Genomic DNA, 10,631 nt, shown 5'->3' with positions numbered 1-10,631 from the left:
ATTAGAAAAGACAAAGAAGTGAAGACTTATTGCTAAAACAAATGTGTTCCTTATTAGTCACTACGTAATGCCGATCCCTGTTTGAAGGCCTTCATGTTGTAGATATGAGGAATAACTGTCAGTGTGTGCAGGGCCCAAACACTAGAGCGTGATTCATTTTTTCCTATTAAATTATGTTGGCTGAACAAATCTTTGCTTTGCAAACTCTAACCTGATAAGAGTAATCTCTGTAGCCCTTTTCAAGTTTCACTCGTAAAAACACGCACCGAGAAAGGGGCAGCGTCCTCCGAGTGTTAAGAAAGAGTGTGAAGTGAGGCAAGTGACAGTGCAGGTGTGCTTGAGTGTGTTTTACTAAAAAAACAAAACACATCACTCACATGAGAACACACACAGGTTAAAAACATTTGCTCATTTACGAAGCTGTCCACTCACACGAGGAAGTTTTTAAAAAGCATTATCTAAATCAAACCTCATCAATGGCGGTATATAGAAATTCCACAGCCGCTCAAGGAAATCCTCTGTATAAAAACTTTTTTTTAGAGTGTTTCTTTTATTGTCTCTCTCTCTCTCTGTTCAGCTAATATTAAAAACCAGGAACTGGGGTGTCGACACCTCTCAGTAGAAAACAAATAAAAGAACAACCAAACAAGTTTTAAAACCTAGGCTCCACTTTCTCCTGCACTGTGACTCCTCCCGAGGAGTTCAGAGGAAGAAGAAGTGGAAGGAGAGAGGAGATATCGGACTCTCTCTCTCTAAGAGACTAATTTGGGTAGGACCGTGCGAAGCGGTATGGCCTCCCCAGAGTCTCCCATCATGTTGCTCCTCAGTTTGTTGTTGGCAGCTGTGGTGCCTAAGCCAGGCCCCCCTTTGGCCAGGATAGAGGGGAAGGAGGTGCTGTGGTGCTCGGGGAGCCGTTTCACCGTCGCCCCTTGGCTCTTATCAGTCCCAGGTAGGGGCTTGGGTAGGCGCCGATACAGCCAAGGGTGTCTGAGGGCCAGGCTAGGGGTGAGACGAGACGAGGGATCCCAGTCCAAACACTTCTTTATGAAGTCAGTAAAGGTGGGGTCCTCGCAGCCCTTGAGCGCAGCGCTCCACTCCTTGCTACCTGGAGGACCTCTCATCTTGCCACGGCGGGAGCGAGACCCCGTCAGTACAGTGGCCCCTGTGGGCAGGGTGTTGGCTCCGCAGTAGCGAGGGTGGCCCTTGGAGTTGATGAAGTTCTTTGCCCTTTTGGCCTGCTCCAGGACCTTCTGCGGAGGCATGCCCAGGAGCTCCATGACACAGGCCAGCTGGTCGCCCTCGTCCTCGCCAGGGAATAGTGGGTAGCCAGTCAGCAGCTCAGCCAAGATGCAGCCGAAGCTCCACATGTCAATAGGAAGGCCGTAGCGTGAACCGAGGATCACCTCTGGAGCTCGATAGAAACGAGACTGGATGTAGGTGTACACTCGCTGGTGTTCAAAACAGCTGGAGCCAAAGTCAATCACCTGGCAGAGACAGCAGAGTAAAGAATAGTACAACATTTTTACACAACGTGTGATCGGACTTGTACACAATTTCACAGGATAGCCATGAACGTGCATTACCTTGATGCCGCTGCGTCCCTGTTGTTTGAGCAGGATGTTCTCTGGCTTGAGGTCACAGTGGATGATTCTATGCCTGTTCAGGGCCTCCAGGCACTGCAGGATGGAGTGTGCAAACTTTCTGACCAGTGGCAGGCTGAAGCCCTGGAACTTGTTGCGCTTGATAAGCTCATACAAGTTCATGCTCAGCAGCTCAAAGGTCATGCAGATGTGGTTGCGGAAAGTGAAGTTTTCAAGCATGTGCACGACATTCATGGTGCCATTGCGATCCTGCTTGCGCAGGTGCTCCAGGATGCGGATCTCCTCCTGCGCCTGCCGGTGAAAGCGCTTCTCGTTGCGCACCATTTTCAGAGCCAGATGCTGCTGCAGTTTGTGGTCGTAAACCTTCGCCACCTGGCCAAAGCTACCTTTACCAATAATCTAAAGAGCGCAACAGAGAGGGAGATAAACATTGGATTAGCTACAAATCAGAGAGAGACAACATCATTAACTGTCAACTGTAACAGCCAACATTCACTGTTTCTGTGTCTGACCTTGAGGAACTCGTAGCGGTAGGCCAGGTGGTCATGGGGGGCATGAATGTATCCTCCCTGCTCGTCATCGTAGCCACAGTTGTTGTTGCCTCCAGCAACAGCAGGCCTCTTCTTAGCGTTGGGTCCCACAAAGTAGATGTCTGGGTAGGAGTGGATCTCGGTCTGCTCCAGGGTGGTCAGCTGAGATCGATATAGTCTCAGAGCCTGGTCAGGGGTGAGAGGGCCACACAGCTTCCCACTGTTCCCTCCATTCCCAACTCCGTGTGGGCCTGAGGATTCACTGGAGCCCTTACTGGATTCAGTGCTGTGGCGAACAAGCGTAACAGAAACACGGTGATGAACAACTCAGAGTTCTGGCCACTTAACATGTTCTCAAAGATGTTTTTAAGTTCCCTCTGTGTTTTCATGCATGTATCTTTTTCACCTGTCTACACTGCGCTCCTTGGATAAGCTGGAGACCGGGGCAGGTTTACTGGGCGTCTGACCAGTGGTCCCACTGTTCTGAGTGGTTGGTGTGGTTATGGCATTGATCTTTCGGTTGTTGGCAGAGTCTTCGTACAGGTACTTGACCTTCAGCTGGCCACCTCGCACAGTTACCTGATCCCTCATTACAGTCTTGTTACTGACAACCTATTAGAGGAAGGAGAGAGAAAGATAGATAGACAATGGACAAAAAGAAAGCTATTAGAAAATCTGTTTGGTAAACACTCCTGTAGTGAGTAGAGTGTACCTATTGTACATCTTTGTGGAGAAGACAGTTTATTGTTTGTGACCATATTCAACATGAGTGACGAGAGGACCTCTCTGTTTTATTGTGTCTCTCCAAAGACTAGTGACACATTGTGCAGAACAGGGGCTACTTGTAGCGGGCAAGACCTCAACTGAGGGGCAACTGAACAGTCATGCACAAACAATGTCTTTGTTGGCTTGAATCTTGTCATTATTTCATATATAATAATATAAAATAGAGTTCATTTTGTAAGCAAAGTAGAGGGAACGACAGAAATGCTGAAAACAGATGCTGGCATCTCTGTACACGTTTCCACACTGGCATGGAAAGAGTGCAGAGAAAGTGAAATTCCCAATGAACTCATGATTCATCCAACAAACCAAAAGTAGAACATGCAGCTCGGGATTTGTTTGATGCAGGCCTAAATATCAAACAGCCAACTTCAGAGTCTTGAGCAATGATCCACTATCAAAACTACAGCAAGCTTAGGTGAACGAGCACAACTGGAACTAGATCCAGTCTGGTAGGAAATTCAGAATTCAGAAATTCAGAACAGAACTCATACAAAAGGACCCACATCCCTGCCTACTCGTTTGTTTGCTAGCTGTTAGCAATTAGGTAAAAGGTCTAAGCAATCTTTGACTCGGCATTGCAATAACAAAGTCCAACATTCAACTTCTTGAAAGGATTTGAACATTTCAGTTGGGCTTCGATACAACTGCCAACAGTGGCTGACCGCTGTCACTAAAACCTACAACTGTTTCTGGATTACACAACCACGGTACATTTTAAAACACGTCTGCCCATAAACTTTAAAAGTGACAGATCCACCTTTGCTTGGGATGACCTGAAAAGTTGGAATAGTTTCGGGAAGGCTCTAGAGCCTGGCCTTCACCCTGCCAGTAAACAGCTTCATTTCAGCAACCCCAGGAATTCTTTCCTCCTCACTCCCCGTCTCTCCCTCTCTTACCAGCGGAAAGAGCCCTCCGCAAGATTATGGAGCACAAGGGAAATGACAGTCATTAAAGTTAGATTATGCTCTTAAAACTGTAAAAGCAGCGTGACTGTTAATAAGACACGCTGACATAAACTCGCCGTGGCCTTCCTATATAGACACACTGGAGAGGCGTATTTACTGGGTCTGTCTCTTTCACGTGACCACTTCTGATTTGAATGGCAGCGTGGTCCCACTCGTCTGAGTGAGGTTTTTCTTTTCTCCCGTTAGATCGCTATGCTGCCCTGTGGAGCCGCTGGCTTCGGCTTGTACACACAGCTGAGCCGGTCTGTGGCTGAAACCATGTCAGCTGATGAAGACGACACAACAAGGAAATGTACATTAAAAGTAGGCGCTGACATGTTCCACTGAAAGAGGACTCAGCTTGGAGTGTGTATGTGTTGTAAGTTCGAGTCCTAAAATAGAGGTGGAATGCAGGATGGGTTTCCATACATGTAACCATATAGTCTTAACTTATTACAACGGCCCTACTGCTGACCCAGGGTCCCATGCAGCTGTTGTCCCAAAGCTGTACTACAAACACAGTGAATGTCATTGATTGAGCCCCTTCACCCGCACACACTGACACAAATGGCGGTTTAAAAATCAAAGCTTTCTACACGTGCAGCACCGACTGTGGTAGGAGGTGCAATTAGAAGAAAAAATAAAATAACACGCTTAAAAAGGTGATTGGATATGAAAACTAGTGTGAATCTTCTTCACCACAAGGTAATACCGAGGGTGGACAGTCCTCTGTGTGCAGATCTACATGGTGCAACAGATGGAGGAGAGCTAATCTCTTTGCTGTAAGAGAAACACCTACCTACGTATTCTTTTCTCCAAAGCGCACACTCACCGAGTTGCACAACTCTCTACGTGTAGACCTTTGTCAGACCCATCAGCAAATGATGCAGAGATATAAACAGTGTCACAGAAGTAACTAAAAGGTCGTCTGTAGTAGTGTTGAACGGAGCAGGCCATTTACCAAGCATTTATGTTGTATTACGACCAGGAACTAAGTGCTACTACTAATAGTTTTTAGTATTAGTTTGTCCTTTCCTCTAACAAAGAACAGGGATGACATCAGTTTATTACTTTAATAGAGCATGAGGCAAGCTTTAGAAGCTGAACTGGGGCGAGCCACTGTCAGTCACGTTCAGAGGATATTACCTCTGTGACCGTGACAGAAAACACAAAAGGAAAAGGGACAGGACTAGAATAGAAAACTAGGCCTAACCTCTTAGCAAGCCCACTGATGGTGGATTACACGGGACAGAAGAAAGGGGGGAGGAGGGGGAGAATGTTGATTGGTGATTTTGTTTGTGGGTCACATTTTCAAGCCCAATAAATCTTTACAATATATCAAACCAGCCTTTTTTCCCCTTTGCTGGTGGAGCATCATTGTCTGCATGTGTGCACTTTCTGCCAAAGGGGCTTTTCAGAGAGGGAAACATAGTGGAAAGGTACCTCACAGGGCCTATCTTGTCCGTATCTCGTCTAAACAGTCAAAAATGGTATTCAAAGATATGAAAAAAAGCAGCAGCAATATTTACTGATCAGCAAGAAGCAACTTAGAATAATCACTTATAATAGGTCAAACTTACTGAAGCCTATAAATCAGTGAGAATTAACCTATAAATATACATGACTCCACGAATCAAACGCGGTTTGTGACTGCTTCTTCTGTTAAGTAATTTGTCCAAGCAGATGAGGGCAGTCGTGTAAATGTCAATACACTGTACATTGATGAATTTGCATCCTGTAAACTATGAAATGGATATAAAAACACTGTTTGCATACTGCAAATGTCCCCACAGCTGGTAATTGCAGATCTCTGTATTTAGTTTGGCTGGAGACACAAAATGGCCACTTCTCTTCAGCTACTCTGACACAGTCACGAGAGCTGTCCGCCGCAGCACACTCGTATAGCCTCAGGCAGTCGATCAATATTACTCACATGATCACTTGTTATTCTCGCTGAAGGATATGCAAACATGACTGAATAACAAAGGTCGGCGATAAAAGAAATAAGACAAGAGATAAGCCACCGACCCTGCCAAACAAGATTTAGGAAACGAGGGAGGAGTGCAAATGTGATGAATGGGAACAGGGCTGAGTGGGGAATATCTCTCTGAGGAACAGGATGTCTGGAGACAGAGCGTGCTTCAGAACAGGAAATACGGCTTTACTGACTTTGTGCGTGCGTACGTGTGTGTGTTTGTGTGTACTTACTGTGTGTTTGGGCATGGGGGGCAGCCCAGACGGACTTTTTGTATCGGCTTCGTCTTTAAGGATGTGGTCTGTCCTCATGTACGAGTCATACAGACCATCGCCATGCCGTGCTGAAGGAACAAAGGTGAACAAATAAATCAGCGTGATGAAGTGGAATCATCAAATCTGCAACATAGACACACTCGGGGATAAAGCTTGAGGATGACGTTCAGAGGTTACGCCTACAGAATGCAATCTAATCTCCACAGAGGGAGGCAATCCCCCGTTTGTTTCAACAAGGTGAACGTCCCATTGATTATTTCATCAGTCAACTCACCAGTTTCAATGGTTGACTTGAGACACACAACAAAAGTTCGTTATGGCCCAAAACAATCCCCAGAGCTAGCCTCAGCGGGACAGCCCCACAACACTGGACTCTGTAGACCAGTGGGGAGGCACATTGTCTGCCACAACATCCTAACCCACATTTACTGTGAAAAGGCCATTATTAGCAGATACATCCATTGTATCTATTGTGCCCAATACATTGTATCCAAGGCCAGAGCTCCAACCTGACCAGCTTAGATAGGGCTTAGGGTCCCAGATCGCTAGCGCTGCAAGTGGTATTATTGGCCTAATAGGGGTAACAGATGCCTCTGTGACGACAGCATCTTTCCGTCTGCCCATCTGTCCATTCAGACCGAGTCATGTAGTGCACACACCAGGTGTGCTCAGAAATAGAGCTCATATAGAAGGATGCGGGTGCACGCCATTCAACAGTGCTGCGTGTGGGTGCTCACCTCTGTGGCGTCGAGCCAAACGCCTGATGTGAGATGATACACACAGAATAGATGGATGGGGGGTGGGGGCATGTGGGGCATGTGGGAGGAAGCCAGTTACTCAAATGACAAACCTCCATGAACCGGCTGTTCATCTGAACGGTCGTTTACCCCCACGTTGCTACTTCAATAGAAGTAAGCTGCCAGTATTAATCTGATAGCTTGAAACGAGGCTGAGTAGCCTGTTAGCATAAGCCATTTATAGAGCTATTGTATTGGGTTAGCTCATTAGCAAAAGCCCAAAACTTGTGGCAGGTTCGGTGTTCTCTCTCCGATTAGCCCTTGAGAGTGTTGTAACCATGTGCAGGTGCGTCAGAGCCCGTGTACCCAGCTCGTCAACAGACCAGCTCCGGGACAGATTAGACCTGCTGCCTGGATACAGATGCATTAGACCTGCGCAGCGAAGCACACAGAGGCATTAGGGCCCCACACGCAATATTAGCGAGCACAGACCCCCATTAGCTCTCTGCAAACTCCTAATCACTCAGCGGGGGCTGAGCACTTTATGCACAACAGCTGACTTTGTTGTCCAAGCAAACTTTCCAGTGGGGGAAAAAAAAAAGTTAAACAGAACCCGAACTTCATACATAAGCAAACATCCAGCATACTAACGTTAGGTCCAACTGGCACTGCAGCTCTCCACACTGTGAAACCCCCGCTCTCTAGAGAACAAGGTTCAAACAGACAGACATACAGCCGATCATGTGTCATAAAACGTGTGAGTGGGGTAGAGTCACAGCTCTTCCTCCAGCTATCCTCCTCTTCCTGGTGGACAGAGTGTCTCCTTACAGACAACACATCCAATGTACAGCTGACGGAGGCTCGAGGGCAACGTCACACAAACGGTACATTTTCTACAACAGATGCAAGTTTTAGTTTTAACTCCCTAGTGCACAAAAACACACAACGCAGAGGCAAACAAAGGTGAGGTCGGTGCAATATACATATAAACAATAACAACGACGACGCGTCATGGTGCAAATTCCAACAGTTGTTTTTTTTAAAAAAAAAGGAAAAAGTAGCTGATACAGATATGAAGGCTTATCTTAAGCGTGATAAGAAGACAAATGCTTACGAGGAAGAAGTAAAAATCAACACAGAGCTTCCTGGACTGTCTTCAAAGCACGCACGCACACAAGTCTCGTGAGTGATGTGAAGTTGCAAAGCGAAAAATAACATGTTTACAACGGAACGACGCGACGTGACCTTTAAACCGGGAAATATGGCAACCAAAGCCACTCCAGTCACAATATATGTCTGCAAGTGCCAAGAGTTGATCGAGGGCGAAACTAAAAGCCAGTAACAAAAAAAAACACACCGAGCTGCCATGCTGGCAATGTTTCACCTCAACGCCGAATCTGCATTAAACAAAGGCAAACATTTAGTAAACAAAGGGGGGTTACTGACAAAAGACTGCAACACTTCTGTTGTGGTTACCTGTTGCTATTGGGCCCTCTGGTTTTCTGCTTATTATCATCATGATTGCAATTAAAATGTGATGCCAGCATCCGAAGTGGAAAAACCCCCGAATAAAAATTTAAAAAAAAATAAAATAAAAGCGTCAAACAAAAAGATTCAAACTAGAGTCACGTTGCAAACTTTGCTAACAGCATTCATAAACTGTTTGCTAAAAATGTAAAACAAAAAAAAGAGTCCGAGAAACCCTTTGAGCTGTGGTTTCGATTCAACTAGCTCAAGTTATTCTCTCCTTGTGATTAGAGAGCTCTTTTCTTCTTGGCTCTGACTGTAATTATTCTCTTTTTAAAGCCTAGAGCTGTGTATTCACTGTGCCCTGGCTAACATTAGCTCTGGCTGCAGTTTTGAAGGACCTGAGCAGGCGGTGGGGGTCGTCTCCCCTCGGTCAGCTAGCCAGCTAGCTCGCACAGCCACACCAACCCTCGTCCGCCGGAGAGCCGCTCCCTCTGTTAAAAATAGTTTCAGTCCAAATATCACAGCTCGGTGGTCTGACCCGGGTGCCCCTCGCCTTTCTCTCTCGGTGCAGTGAGTCGATCCAGAGCACCATTCCCGTGCTTATTCCCGGTTAGCAAACAGCGACGCTAGCTCTCGTTGAACCCCCCCCCGCCTCTCCAGGAGACCCGACCCCATTTTTCCCGCACGCCACGTGGTGTGCTCCCCTGGCGGGACACCCCGCTGTCTGGGCGCGGGTCTGTCACTGTTTTCCCGGCGCGCACGGCCAATAACTGGAGCACACAATCACGGGGCTCACGCTGACTAAAGCCTGTAACTCAAGCCCCATGGTGAGTGGCAGAAACGCCACCGGGACTCGTCCTGTTGGAAAGCTTCAACCTGTACGCGTGAATAAAGCGGCGGCGTTTAATCCGTCTTCTCTGGCGGCACGACTATCTTATTCGACGCAGCTGTGTGTTGTTGTGCTAAGGGCCGTCTTCACTGAGGCCTGGAGTCAAGCACGAGGGAGGAGGGAGAGAGAGGAGAGCGAGGAGCATCCGGACAACAGGCGGAAGGGCGCCCCGCAGCGTCCGACTGGTGCTCTGCATGGGAGCCAGTATATATATGTATATGTAAACGTAAATGTCAAGACATATACTGTAAATCTGCTTCATTATAAAACTGACAGTGTTATTAAGTAGTTGAAGAAGAATTGTATACCAGGTTGTGAAAAGGTACTCATTAATAAAGGGTTTTTAAAATGATGTTGACTAGAACATTAATAAAGGGTAATTACAGCTAAGTCTGTAGTTATAAATGTTAATCAATCATTAATAAAGAGTAATGATAACAATAATCAAAGTTTGAGGTCATAAATGTTGATTATTTGTTCCTAAATGAATTTCGGTCCATGCTCTGCATCACTTGTTCCAAAGGATCATGGGTGTCCTCCTTAAGAATTCAAACGCTAAAAAGTTAAGTCAAAATAGTGGTTTCTATTAATGGCTTACAACCGGTCCGTAAAGCATTGGTAAATTATTTATTAACCTGTGATAAGGCCATTTGTTACAACTTATAAACCCTCTATAAGGTGGTATTATTTATGCAAATGCAAATGTTTTTTGTGTTTAAGTCCTTTTAAGTGAAAAAGTGCCAATTCACAAAAACACAACATTCACTGGTTCTGAAACTTCTTGGAGGTGTTTGGTGGTTTGCTTTGTTCTCTTAGTTTTGGCCTTTTGGGAGACTGTGATGGGCATTTTTCTCTATTTTTCACAGACCAAATACTATATTGATAAACAATGAACAAAATTGATCCCAAAAAGTAATCACCAGTTTGAGTCCAAGTGCTAAGAAGACTGAGATCCTCAGGCCCACACGGTGCTGTTGGTCATTCACTTTGCATACCCTGTGAGGAAAGCTGAACGGTGCACTGAAACTGGAGAGGGTATGGAGATCTATACGGGGCTAGATATAGTTAGGGGCAGGGCAGAGGACAGACGGAGTGAGACCGGGCAGGCATGAGAAGGGGAACAGGCTAAATTCAGACAGTGATACATGCTGGGCAGAGGGTCATGCTAATCTTAGCTCTTTCTCAGAGGTGAGAAGAGGGGTCTGTCTATATTTGCTGCCATAAATAAGCATACTGACACAGTTTCAGACGGCCCTCTGGGCAGAAGCCAGTCCTTAAGGCCAGCTTGGCCATGCTGATTATTCTTAGATGGTGGTGTATAGCGAGAGTAGGGTGACAATGCCTATAAACTGATCTGCTTATTGCACTTTCCTTTCAAAAGGGTTCAAGGTGTAAGTGTGTGGACCAAGCGGCGCTCTAATCAC

General features: G+C 46.2%; 1 protein-coding gene across 2 annotated transcripts; it reads right to left on the bottom strand.

Annotated features, from left to right (window-relative positions):
• Positions 1–441: 441 nt before the first annotated feature.
• On the bottom strand, positions 442–8,975 carry dyrk3 (dual specificity tyrosine phosphorylation regulated kinase 3). Of its 2 annotated transcripts, none has more exons than XM_035661554.1 (6): positions 8,325–8,975; positions 6,070–6,179; positions 2,538–2,743; positions 2,114–2,417; positions 1,584–2,000; positions 442–1,484 (listed from the first exon to the last, which is right to left on the bottom strand). In XM_035661554.1, exons 1-6 carry the CDS (start codon positions 8,365–8,367, stop codon positions 753–755), a joined length of 1,812 nt encoding a protein of 603 aa, XP_035517447.1. In that variant the 5' UTR covers positions 8,368–8,975; the 3' UTR covers positions 442–752. The 2 variants fall into 2 exon arrangements, with proteins under 2 accessions (XP_035517447.1, XP_035517448.1); XM_035661555.1 differs by lacking the exon at positions 8,325–8,975 and adding an exon at positions 7,963–8,113.
• Positions 8,976–10,631: the final 1,656 nt, after the last annotated feature.

This window comes from Morone saxatilis, unplaced genomic scaffold, assembly GCF_004916995.1.
Source record: "Morone saxatilis isolate NCDOM2014 unplaced genomic scaffold, NCSU_SB_2.0 Contig18, whole genome shotgun sequence".
NCBI lineage: Eukaryota > Metazoa > Chordata > Actinopteri > Moronidae > Morone > Morone saxatilis.
Note: the sequence above shows the minus strand (reverse complement) of the source record. Positions and strands in the feature narration are given on the sequence as shown.